General features: G+C 37.5%; 1 protein-coding gene across 6 annotated transcripts in view; it reads right to left on the bottom strand.

The window, feature by feature from the left end:
- myo16 (myosin XVI) overlaps positions 1–13,769 on the bottom strand; it is a 113,283-nt gene that overhangs the window by 65,567 nt on the left and 33,947 nt on the right. For all 6 annotated transcript variants that reach the window (XR_001426629.1, XM_015045961.1, XM_015045960.1 and 3 more), the window contains exons 3-7: positions 10,700–10,770; positions 10,227–10,370; positions 4,532–4,640; positions 1,187–1,311; positions 896–1,021 (exon numbers count right to left, since the gene is read on the bottom strand). Coding sequence is in view for 5 of the 6 variants with exons in the window: in XM_015045961.1 (XP_014901447.1) it covers positions 896–1,021; positions 1,187–1,311; positions 4,532–4,640; positions 10,227–10,370; positions 10,700–10,770 (575 nt within the window). In the remaining variant the exon portion in view is untranslated. The remainder of the gene's footprint in view (positions 1–895; positions 1,022–1,186; positions 1,312–4,531; positions 4,641–10,226; positions 10,371–10,699; positions 10,771–13,769) is intronic.

Below are 13,769 nucleotides of genomic sequence, written 5' to 3'. Positions count from 1 at the left end.
CAAAACCTTAACCCCCTTCTTTCCAAAATCTTTTTTAAAAAAAAAAAAAAAAAAAAAAAAAAACATTTCTTCTCATTTGAAAATCTGATCTACAGTCTTAGGTTCAGACATGAGCTACTAAACCACGGTTTTGAAACTTTTTCTTTCAAAGCCACTCTTCTGTCTGTTCACTGTATTCGTGTAGTTTAAAGTTTTTTTTGTTTGTTTGTTTTTTATAAAATCCTAGATAAAGCACCAGTCATGGAAAGTTTCTCTGGCTAAAAGGAGCCAAAAACAATCCACTTTTTTGAGCTGATCTGAGCAGAACTGGAGCTTTGCTTTGACTTTTTCATGCATGTTTGAGGAATCCTTGAATCTCTTGTGGCAACCATTAGGAGGTGCCTAAGCACTGTTTATTTACCCAAAGCTCTCGCCCAAGTCTTCTCCACTCAGCTCCACCAGACTAGTGGCAGCAGCAATTAGCAAAAGACCTGGTGGGACTGCAAGTCTACTGAGCCAATGAGGAGTTTGTGGAAAAGATGGTTCAAGGATTCCTCAAACATGCAAGAAAAAAATCAAAGCAACACTGCAGATATGATTCCGATGGGGGATAAATATTATAACATGATGCAAATCTCAAAAAAGTCATTTTTACATTATCCTTCCAAATTAAGTAAGATCATGAAACCATGGTTTTGCTAATTTCTTCTCATTTTCCGACGATAATCGTGTTCTCGTCAATTCCCACTCTCAGATGCCTACAGGCAGGTTCAGTGAAGGAAGAATCCATCAATAAGTTTCTCTTTTTTACTTTACTTTTTAATTAATTGAAGCTATCTTATTGGATCAATGGAGCCAGTTCAGTTTAAATTAGGTTTCCAGTTGATTAATGTCAAAACATTGAACAGCAAGTTACCTGCCCATATTTTGCAGCCAAATGGAGTGGGGTCCAAAAGTTGTTGTCAGCTGGATGGGGGTCTGCTCCGCTCTCCAATAACACTGACACCACCTCTCTGTAGCCACTGGCAGATGCAATGTGGAGCTTTAGAAAGAGGAGATGTAAACAGAAAGCATATTATAACTAAAAAACAAAACAAGAAAACAAACAAACATATAAGTTGATAAAAAGAGAATTGAAGAAATCAAATGGGAACAGAAACAAAAAAAAAAAGTCACTATCAAAAATCCTTAGGAATTGTTAAATTACCAAAGTAACTCCGTCATCATTAGCCTGGTTAAGGGTTCCCCCGGTGGTTACAAGATGTTTAACATCAGACAGCATGGTGGTTGGCCTCTGTGTCTTCATGGTGTGCATGGAGGCCACGTTTACACCTACAGCAACAATAACGTTACACAAATGATTTTATAACTTGTTGGTTTGCATATTAGATAAAAAATAAAATTGGAGCACAGAAATAGAGAGTGTTTGTAGGTAGACCCTGAAAGCACACAGCGATAGTGTCTTATAAAACCTTTAAAACCCCTTGAAATTTTTCACATTTAACCATGTCTCAACCGTAAACATCAATGTATTTTTGGTAGAATTAGTTAATCAATGTCTTAATCTTTATGATTGTATAATAACCTACGATTTTAAAGCTATAATCTTTAACTGGAAGGAATAGAGAGAGATCATTCAGCTTGTGAAAGCATTACATTCACCAAAAAACATATTATGATTGTTTAAAATAATAAACTGCAGCAGCTGTCAGATTTAACTTATCTCAGAAAGGTTTGATGACAGCTCTGGGTTAGCCATGGTGCTTCTTAGAAAAGAAACGAGCAGAGTGATAGACTGCAGAATGAAAATATCTGTAGATCACCAAAAATCATCTGAGTTTCCTTCTTCCTGAATCTTTTTAGGGAGATTACACTTTACGTAAATCAAGGCAGGAATGTCACGAAATACTGCACCAGGATGTGCTAACTAATAGCTATGAATGTGTGGGCTTGTATTTAATAAATAAAATATCACCAGTGATAACATTGCATGGCTAATTGAAAAGGCTGACTCCCACGCAGTCCACTAGGACAAATTATGCAAATTTTAATGAAGAGCCCTCGTCTGAACGATCACAATGCCTACAACTCCAGTCAGAGGTTTACATAAAATCATCACTGGTGTGAATATTATATCAATCCAGGCATTTTAATAATTCATCTGAATAGCTTTTACAGAGAGGAATTATTATGCAGCATTACACTAACGTTGATTTTTAAAGCAAAAGTTGGTAGTAAAAATTTGAATCTAATTTGCCTAATGAAACCAGCAGAACTTAAACGTGGATTAGGTAAGGCGTATGATGTCACTTCCTGTTGTTGCTGTTGTAATTTGTGAAGCTGTTTGGTGTTCAGCTCTCTTGATTTGATGTGATGTCTCTTTACTGTGACCTTTCTGAGTTATTCTACAGCCCAAATCTAGCCTTAAGCGATTAAAAATCAAGATCTATCACACATCAGAGATCTGATCCATCTGTTTTTGACGGAGCTCTTTGCTCTCAGACCATATCACACAAATAAAAACATATTACTTTATTCACAGCAGTCTGGGAATTAATGAATTAAAAAATCTGCCTGCTGCATTCACTCTTAACCCACAAAGATGTGGACATCGAAAGAGTTCAACCTCGTAGATCGTTTTGCAGGAAATGCGATGTTTTCAGATCGCTTTGCTTTTGTAAGGTTAAAGGTAAGATTAATTATGATATAAAATAATTTTTGCATTTTGTACAATGCTCTAGACATGGTACTGATCGCCCCCCAGTTTTTTAAAAGACAGTTTATTTTTATTTTTTTTTTAGAATAATCTGCTTCATCGAATCACTGTGAGATATTTGCAGAGATGTTGATGGCCATATCTGGGAATAACAGGTTTTTCAAGTTGTTACTTTGAGATCCTGTGGAGGAACTTATGCAAATTTCCTAAGTAACAACATTCTAAAACTGAACAATAAAGCTCAATTTCCAAGTCTTGGTAAAAACACTAGAAGAAAGGTCAGCATATAGATGACATAATATTATAACATTGGATACTACAGGGTTAAAGCTGTTTTGATGTTTTTGGAGTCATTATCCTGGCTGGATTGTGTCCCACTTTTGACGGATTTAAGGTGAGGCAGTAGAATTCAAAGATAATTCTCTTTCTTTATCATTCCATTTACTTTGTGCAGTAATGATACCGCCCCATACCTGACCACTGTCCCGTTATTTTTCCAAGTCTGAAAGGCTTACCTGAGCTCTTCAAAGATACTCTTACAGGCATAATGGCCAAACAGCAAAGTCTTTTGCTAATCTGAGCATAATGTCTTATTTTTAAGTTCATCAAAAAGGTATCTGGCTTGTCTGTCTGAGCAGCTGTGAATTTTCCAGGTGGTGATTTTGAAGCAGGCGCTTCGATCTTGGTCTTCATCTGTCAGTTTTAATCAGAGGGTTGCAACCTAGTCATAACTGGGTGTTTGGTCATGACAATGACCTCAAACCCATCCACTTATGTTATTGTCTCTTCCTGTTTATTTATTCTCCAGTGGACATTGAGAAAGAGCCAGAGTCTGTACATTCATGCCACCAAAGAAAAACAACGGTTCAATAGACACATGAAAAGTTCTGGACGTCTATGCTATTGAAAAGTCTACGCAAACTTCTGAGCAGAACTGCATATTTTATCGTTTTCAAATGAAATTCCTTCAAGCAACGTCTCGATTAGACTTGACTAACGCGTCACGAAAGGCAGTGACTCATCAAGGAGAATGAGAGGACGTTTACCCTCAGCACCCACCTCCTGGCATCCTCAAACGTGGACAATCTGTCTTTTCTGTAACTGCGCAAACTTGATAAAGACAGACAGCATACAACCCTGTTGCTATAGCAACAGAGGCTGATGGAGCCCTTGTGAGTGAGGGTATGCTTCATGGAGGCAAATCCCAGTGGGAAGGGGGTGGGTTTGGGAGATCACAACATGGGGGTGACAGAAGGAGGAAAGCTGAAATGAACATTGCGGTGTGTGTGCGTGTGTCTGTGGTGGGTGGTCTTGATAAATCCACGATCCTATGAAAGAACTGTGCCATTTGTCATGTGATTTGTTGCAGGCTCATGCAGGTTGATGTTACATTCAAACGGGGGAAAGAATATTTTTTCTATAACTGTTCATGCACATTGTGCATGTTTTATTTAAAAGCATGTTTTTTTTTTTTTTACTGCTTCTCATTCAGTTCTCAATCAGTTTCATCTTCCTGCTCTTTTATCTCTTCCATTTCAGCTGAACTATTGACCTTGTCCTTTCTTCCATAGTAGACGACGATCCAAATCAAATTTTGCTATCAGCGGGCCTGTGGCTGCATTTCACCTTCAAACAGGGTGACGTTCAGAGCAGCTCATTTTACCATTTAGCACAGATCCAGCGTGGGTGTAAATTAAACATTAAACTAAGCATTTATGGTTTGTGAACAGCAGGAAATATGGAGTATGACAAAAAAATGTTTCACCGTACTCAAAGGAGGGAAAAGAGATTACAAAATGAACATAAAAAAAACCACAGATTCGCAGAAAGGCTCACCATTGTCCTCCAGATATTTTCGGAGAATATAGCTGGTCTCTGTCCCCTCAAAAGTGTAGTCCAGAGGAATGTTTCCATTGATATCCTGCAGCAAAATGTTAACGCCGGCCTGTAAAAGAAAAAGAAAGAAAAAAAGAAAACGACAAGCATTCATGAGACCTGAATCTGAGATAATTCGGGTCTCATGAATGCTTGTCTTTTTGGAACTGGAACTAATTATCGAGGCATTTCAGGTGCAGATCTGACTGGCACTGAAGAAATACTGGGAATTAAATAAATTATTAGATAATCACCTGAGAGTTAGGGGTGAGGGATTCAGTAGCCTACATTTATCCATGTATGTCAAGAGATTAATGTGTGCTTACTCAACAAGAGTGCATCTACTACAGCTCACCATCACAGCAGGAGATAAGACAAAAGGCTTTAAGTGATTCCGGAACCTAATCAATGTTTTCTAATTACATGTCTGAGACAGAGGGGGGTTTATAAAAGGTGTTTCCCTCTAGAGAATGGAAGTGGTGCTTCCTCTGCTCTGCCATGTCAGTACACTGAGTAAAATGGCCTTAAAAAAAAAAAAAGAAGATGGCTACAGATCCACTCCATTGCATCATGAGCACCAGTTCAACCCCTCAGTTTTCCTCAGCTTTACAAAAAAGGTGACACCATAGTATTACAGCAGAGCATGAAACTCAAAGAAAATCTGAGTAGTGAATGTAATAAGTCGAAATGCTAAATGGTTGTGTTGCATATGACCATTTAGTGACAAATCACTGATCCGTTCTGCACCTGTGTGTCATTGCAGCGTCATGGAAGGCAGCCAAATAACTACCACAGCAATGTGTTATAATAATATAGGTGTAGTAGCAGGGATAGGGTTATAAATATCTGAACTTAAATGAAATGGTATCATGTGATGTTTGTTTTTAGTGATACCGTGAAATCTGTATCATTTTGTGTAAAGTGTAGCTCACCGCCAAATCAACTTTTTTTTCTTTTTTTTTTGTTGATGTTAATAGGTTATCAAAAGGTAAAGATAATTGTATTTATCCCTTTAATTCCTACATCTACATCTTTATGTGTAAGTGACAATGTTGACATTTCCATGTAAATTTCTTTAGTTTTACAATATTTTACCTAAGACTTTTAAAAGGTTCTATGGCATGACTGGAAAACGTGAAAGTAAAACTAAGTATTTTCTAGATGAAGAAAAGCATGCATTCATAAAGCATGCGGTGGGAACAGCAGGCAGAACAAAATGTATTCTTTGAAATCAAGTTAATAGAGAAGAATTTTCTTTTAAAATTATTTTGAAACTCTCAACCTGGAGCAGATCATGTAAAAAGTTACTTCAGCAAAGTTTTGAAACATAAATTTATTATTGTTTATAAAACATTTATTTCAACCACACAAAAAAAGGATGCATGAGGTTTTCAATTACAGTTTCTGAATATGTTTTCTTTTTTCTCTGTGACGCTATCGCGTGTCAGCATTTATTTGGTGAAAGATGTTTTTTTTCTTGCCAATGAAAGTTGGCTGCAGGAATATACAAACCAATTTGCAGGTAATAAGACTGGAAACAACCAGCAGCTACTTAATCACTTATGCATAACAGACAGGAAATATCAAAGTCTGAAGCACCTTTTGAAAAGCAAAGAACCTGATTGGAGGGGAGGTGCAGAACAAAAACAACATTACATAATATTCTGTACATGTCACACAAGCACACAGTCCACTTTCTAACCTCATCTTTCTGATTTTACATTTTCATCCCCAAGTCTAAGAAATACTCTGAGTATTTGCAGCTGTTTGGACTCCATTTAGGGTGTTGTCGTTTATGGCGTCCTTACAGTCGGTACAGCTGTGCACTGCATTACTGATAATGAAGAAGTCGGCTTGAATGCACAATTAACTTCCAGGTCCAGAAACAGTCAATACCACTCTGTCAGGAAGGTTAACAGATCTGGGCTTGCTCAGTCACAGAGGACCAGGTTTGAAAATTAGCTGGACAGAAGCCAGCAAAGAGCAGAGACAACAAAACAATTTATATAAAAACATGGGATGCGACAAAATACACTGGCTTGTAACACAAAAAAATGTGACCTATCATGATTAGCACATGCCAAAAATGTGTTGTTGCACTTCTATTTCAACAGTTGTGTTTTGACAGACCAACTCCAACAACCAGCAGAGAAAAGCTCACAACTTGACAGTAAATAGGGATGAACAATACAATTCAATTTCATTCAGCAGAGAAATATATCGTGATAAAAGTAATTGTGTGATAACAGTTACAGACTGTATTTACATTTGATAATATTATTTATACAGAAAATAAGCATTATTTACCCCAATATTCAGCGTAATTTGATAAATGTAACAAAGTAACATTTTTTGATAGGGGATTTTCTTTTTTTCTTTTTTTTGTAGAACAATAGTTGCATTGGTAGGGCAATGTCGCTGCATCCTGTGATGAATCTAGAAGCAAAATGACCAAAGATGCACAGAGAAATTGACTCCTAATAAGGATTTTATATAAAAGATGTTTTCAGTCGCTATATGCGTCATTCCTAAGCCCCGTCTGCCTGAAAAACCAAGAACCAGAAATGTTTTCTTACATTAAAAGTAGATGAAAAAGCCTGGGGTTTTCAGTAGAGAATGTCTTTTCAAAAGTCTCAGAGTTCTGCAGATATGAATTCATAATTTTCTAGCAAAGAAAGCAGCAACAGCGGTAGTGGTTTCAGGCAAAAAATATATATATATGTGTATATTTTTTCCCGAGTGTAGTTCTCTTTTAGCCAGACTGCTCTGACTAAACTCAAAAATAAATTTCAACTAGTTTAGGAAATTTCAACACAAAATAAAATGAAAAGAAAATAAATTAAATTGAAGTTTCTGAATAACAAATCTGTTAAAAATAGTTTGTACACCTATACTCTTAAGGGAAGGTTAAATGCAGGTTAAGATTGTCAAAAATCAGAACCATGTGCTAAACCATGTGCTTTAATTAAGCATAGCAAAGTCTTAGCTGTTTCAACACAACATCACAAGCTAGAGGATGGAGTCTTTTATTGCATAGAACATTATATTTATTCTTAGTGTTTTGGCATTTACAAATATCATTTCATTTGCTAAATTCCAACCTCACCAAATCCCACCAGCATTTTTTAAACAGTCAATGTCCAAAAATGGAGCATTTGGCAAAATACTGGAAACAACACAGTTTATTAATGGCCTGCTTCCCTGCTGTTTGGAAGCAGAAGATAAGGGAATTAATATCATTGGCTGCTAAGTACTCCATCTTCTCATCAACCCCCACCCCTCGCTGTGCCCATGAGAGACTACTGGCAAACCTCTCCGTCAGCAAAAAAAAACAAAAAAACATTCAGTTTCCCTGCATGAAAATTGGAGACAGGAAATCATGGAGAGACGCACAGAGCAATGGAAGAGAAATGAGGAAAGAGATGGCAGAATAGGACCGAACAGATTAGAACATATTAGCTGGTGTGTTCCTTCCTGTGCCAGTCAAAGATAAGGATGGCTCAATCAGGCTCCTTTCGGTAAGACCACTCTTCAATTTCCGGTTGGAATGTAAACCTTTTAGATTGAGCACCTAAAGAAGATCACTTACAGCCACTCAGACAGAGAAGCATCTCGTAATTATTTAGAAACAGAAAGTTATAATTCACTAAGCAGCAGGTAGAAGAATTGGCAAAATCAAAGAAAACAAATCAACCTGTAATTATCGTCAGCATTGCCGTGTCACTTCGGCTGCTAGATGTCTTGTCCCTGTACTGACTCTGAGTCTAGTATTTCATGCAGCAGCCTGTCTAAGATTAAGGTCATCAAAAGATTTGAATATTTGTAAGCAATAGATGAACTTGATCTCAGTTTTTTCTTTCTTCTTCAATTTGTTGTCTTCACATTTGGTCAATGTTTAACCATTGACAAAGAGATAGGAGCTGGTACAAACATCAGTGGTTTACTGCTTACAAGTTAGACCTTAGGTACTGTAAAATGTTTAGGAAATCACAGAAAAGATGCTGTAAGATTCTACACAATAAGTTGTAAAACAAAATTGTGACCATAAAAATTCTGGCAGCAAACAGCAAAATGGACAAGAGAAAAGGACAAACAAGAAATTATTACCCACCACCAACAGGAATGAACAGGTGATAGGATTGTAGTGAGAAAGGAAGATCATAAGTGTTAAACTAATAAAACTCAAGTTTTCCAACTACAAAATAAGTCTATGAAATCTTGAATTGTCATTCAAAATGCTGTATTGGTGGAACCCTTCATTCATTCTTCAGTATATCAAATCAAACTAAATGTGCAAAGTGTAACTCAAGGTTTATCTCATACTGAAGAGGTCTTTCCTCTAAAGTTGAAATCCCTTCCCATCAGCCTAAGAAAATACCACTAAAATGAATTAATACAAAATGTTTTTAAATTAGTGATAGGAAGACTGCTGCTACTGCTAAGCACAGTTTGTTTTCAATGCTTATGTATTTGGCAGATGCTTTAATCCAAATTGACTTTCAAATTATAACAATACAGGTAACAATAAAAGGTACTTAGAAGGAACAAGGAACTGGAAATTAATACTAGCCTCCAATCAAATTGGGTTTTTAAAATTTGCCACAACCTATCAATGATAAAATTGCCGTTCATATCCAACAGGACAGTCTTTGATCGGAAGCATGATTTTACAAAGTTTTAAACCTCTAAACATGTTGCACAGTCATAGTCTTGCTACCATGCATAAAGAAATAAATTTTCATCTATAAAACAACCTTCATTTTCCATTACCATATGTTCCTACAGAGTTTACTCCTGTTTGTATGGCTCGTTCGCAGGAAAAAAGCTTTCTCTGTTGCAATGGGTAAACATTTAGTCACAGTCTCCAGTGAAGCAGCAAATGAGTCTGCTTGGAAGGAAATTAAATGCATCCAAATACGCACAAGCATCCTCACATATATGCCATACCATACAGTAGCAGCTGGTGTGAATTAACACCAGTTTCCAAGGATTTCTTCAGATGTTTTTATTCTTCCCAGAATCGTCTTATTCTGATCTAACAGAAGGTTAACAGCAATCACTCAGGAGCTAATCAGAGGAACCAGGCTGTACAAGATTCTGTAGCGCTCTTCACACCAGTCAGTCCTCCGTGGGTCTAATCAGCACCAGCAGAGCCGGGTCAACCCATTGAGTGACTAGGCTGGATGTGCATGCCCTCCCCTGCAGCTGGCACATTTCTCGTTGTGGATCTAATCAGTGCAACCTTAGCTCTTGTCAAGGCACTCTCCACAGAATAAGCGTTCTCTTTGATATCATAGTAATGCAAAATTTGGAAATATTCTGATTTATGAAGATGTAAATGGGCTTGTAAAGGAATGAAAAGTCATCTTTGAGGGCCTCTGAATTAAACAAGCCCTCATCAATGAAATATGCCAACAGTCCAAGGAAATCATCAGATGAGTGATGCCAGCAGGCTGACAAGCTGCAAGCAACTTCAGCCAGAAATCTGAAGGCCAACCAAGACAAACCCCTAGCATAATTTGTGAGTAACTCAAACAGAGTTAAAGAAATCGGTGAAATCAATCTCACTGCAACCATAAAGTGCTCTGTTGCATGTAGTGTTAGTGAATCAGTCCTCCCACTTAGTTGCATGTCTGTGTTTGTGGATCATGCTCACCAGAAGGAGCAGCAGCACCATATCTGCGTGGTCGCACACACATGCTACATGCAGGGCTGTCCACAGGTCATCGTCCTGCTGGTTGACATTTAGGCCTCGCTCGATCAGGAGCTCAGCTGCAAACACGTTATCGTGGCGGGCACACTGCAGAAAAAACAGAGACCATGATTCCCATTAGTAATTCAAATCCCACACTTGGGAAAAGCGTATATCCAGAAGCACAGCCTTGAAACAGAACCATCGTATGATAATTAATACGTGTGGAAAATCATGTGGCATGGTAATTGATCTTTGTAAAAATCTATTGTGCAGAACTGTTGGTAATTAGAGTCTTCTGAAAAGAAAATTATTAAGGCCTTGAGGAGATCATCAACAACAACAACAACAAAAATAGAAAAAGAAAAAAAAATATTCATAGATGGGCTGTTCCTTATTTGGTTATTAAAACTACGATCGTAATGGGAGTATCTTACCAGGTGCAGCAAAGATCCCCCTGAGGAAGTGGCAGTGTTGGGGTCTACTCCGTCCTTTAGAAGACGCAACACTGCAACAGAATAAACATTCAGCTGTTAACAGCTCCGACAGGAGTCACTTTTATGATTACAATGAGCTTATGCGTTTCCTCCTTCTGTTCATCAACTCTGACCAGCTTCAAGTCCCCGCTGAAGGAAAGCATATCTGTACTGAAACAAGAAAGGTGAAGCATGGTATTGGCAGGACACACGCAGTGTTTCTGTCAGACCAGAGCACCTTCTTCCAAAAGTTTGCTTTGTTCCCTGTTTGACTTTTTGAACTCTGCAATGAGATTTTGCAAAAGCACACTTTTAGCGATGGATTTCTTATTTTCAGTCCGATGTGTTCTTTTGTTTGTGATCTGTGTCAAGCAAAAGGCGTTCACAAAACAGATCCCTCTGAAGGCCCTTGTGCTGGACAAGACATTGTAGAGATTAGAGTAAAGTGGGTAAATGTAAACCCATGCATCACTGTCCAGATTTTTCTTTTACGTTTTGAAAACCATGAATCTTTGTTTTGCCCACTTCATTATTATTTCCTACTTGGTGTTTGATGCATCACATGAAATTCAGTACGATACATTGACTTGTGCAGTTGTAGTGTGACAAAATGCGCAAAGTGTAAAGGGATACGAATACTTTAAGTACGCACTTTACACAGACAAGAAAACACATTGATCTCTGCTTCTCTGTGTCAAAATCAATAGGATTTAAGCATTCTGTAATTGTTCTTGATGTGTCAGGGTGGAACAGTGTTCAAACAGTACATGCACATTCGACAGCTCCTTCCTCCTGCGGCAGGTCAAACAGGCATTGGGTTACACACACTTGCATCACTTACTACAAGATCAAATTGGACGCCCACCCGACTAACACACTGACATAAAACTGTTGAGAAAGAAATGAAGACTTTTTCCAGACAAGTTTGCTTATTCGAGCCTTAGGCAAATGAAGAGAGACTACAAGTTTAAATAAGGGCTCTGTGATTTTGCTACACAGCTGATAAATCTTTCATGGAACAAGAGAGAACAAAGCAAACAGTGAGAGAGCAAGAGAGAAGGTGTGCTGGAGTGTGTGTGTGACAGAAACAGGGAGTGATGGGTTTGAAAGAGAGGGTAGGAGAGGGACATTTATGTGATTTTAGTGTTTCGGACAGAACAACGCGGTTACTCGCTGTCACCACTGTCACAAAGTCCTGTCAAAATACACAAACAAAAGTATCAGCACAAATATAGTGGCTCTTTAAACTACAGAATGTTCAATATGTTGAACCCTTATGATGACTCCCTAAAGGTTATTAAACTTGAGCAGCCATGATTAAATAACCTCACTCCACCCACATATGTAGACGTAAAAGGCACTCACAAACCAGGAGCAATTATTAATCCTGACCTTATCTAAACAAACAAACAAACAAAAAAAAACAAACAATCCAGAACAATAAAATATGCACCTGATGGGGAAAAAAGATGACTGAATATGCTTTAAAATGTTTAGAAAGCATATAACGAACACTATAGAACATAAAAAGACGAAATCCCCCTAATTACTAAATGAGCTCCGACTAATCTCGTACATGATAAAAACCACCCTTCTGTGATACACTCCCATCAACAAAAGAACAAGTGGTTCTCTACTTATGAGTCATTAACACTGAATGCCAAGCTACAGCTCTCTTCCCAGATACAGAGCACAAAACTCTGCAACACACACCCAGTTCACCCAGTGCTGCATCGACTAACAGCCTGGAGGTGATGCAGCCTGACCAAACCCAGCAAATATCCAACAGCAATTCTTACCCATTAAATATGAATTTTCAAAAATATTCACTCTCAACATGCAACATCAAAATTATGAGTAAGTGTCTGTGACATACAAGCATACATATCCATGCAATTTATCTGTTTGTGTTAGAAAAAGGCCGTCACATATTTCTCTATATTGTTGTTACATGTAGCACATACAGGTCTCTTGTAATGTCTTGTGAAAAAAAAAAAAGTTTGAAAATGTTTCTCATTGTCTCATATTCTAAATCCCATAAAATCTGCAGTTTTTCACAGGAGTGTGTATACTTTCAACAACCAGAAATCCCTTTAATGATTTGTTTCATTTTCACACTTTGCCCCTAGAGATTTATTTACAAGTTAGAAGATACGCGCTCAGTTTAACAACGTTCACATAGAGATATTTCTATAGCATGAAATTCATAAGTTTATAAGTCTGTGGTGAAGAACGGGATGCTATCTACAGTCTGTATAAACTGATAAAAAACCCTGGTTTGGTTCTGTGGATTTTTCTGGAGCTTCCAAAGCAGACTGTGCAAAGAAGGAAGAGTCATAAAAAGCAAAATAAAAAAGGGAACAATGAGCATTTTTTTCACTAAGCAGTAATTCAACAGCAGAGTGTCTGCAGTGGAGGTTTCTTTACATCTGCTGCAGCAAAGATCACTGCAAGAGAATCGCCACACCTATAACCATCAACACCAACTTGTTGACGACTTTAAAATAAAAAGAGTTACTAGATTTGTCAAACTAGTTCTGCTTAAGTTCTGCTTATCAGTAAGCAGAACTTTAGTTTAGTTTTTTTGTTAACTATGAACTGAATAAAATTAATTCCACAAACACATTGCCATAAATATATTATATTTTTATCATTTTTAAATCACTCAATGGTAAATAGGTTTTGAATACTTGATGAGAAACCAACCAACCACAGTCGACTAAATTATTGCTGCTTTTAGCTGAATTTAAAAACAGAAAAAGAGAGTCAAAAGTAAGTCAGCAATTCAATTAATCATCAGAAAAGACAGAAAAGTTTCTTGGAAATAAATAAAACCCACAAAATATCAAAGTGCGTTGGGAAAAAGAGAGCTGCATTCTTCTGATATCTAGTGTACATGTTGCAGTTTGGAGATACCGTGCTCTGTAAACAACTTTCTGAATCAGCATAAACTGATTTTTGAACAGAAGTCTGTTGCCGTTTGTCAGTGGATTTATACCCAGAGGCACTTCGGCACCGGCTTGATAGCAAC

Source organism: Poecilia latipinna, unplaced genomic scaffold, assembly GCF_001443285.1.
Source record: "Poecilia latipinna isolate Pla-1442-1.1 unplaced genomic scaffold, P_latipinna-1.0 Scaffold757, whole genome shotgun sequence".
Lineage (NCBI taxonomy): Eukaryota > Metazoa > Chordata > Actinopteri > Cyprinodontiformes > Poeciliidae > Poecilia > Poecilia latipinna.
This window is presented reverse-complemented; position numbering and strand designations above follow the sequence as displayed.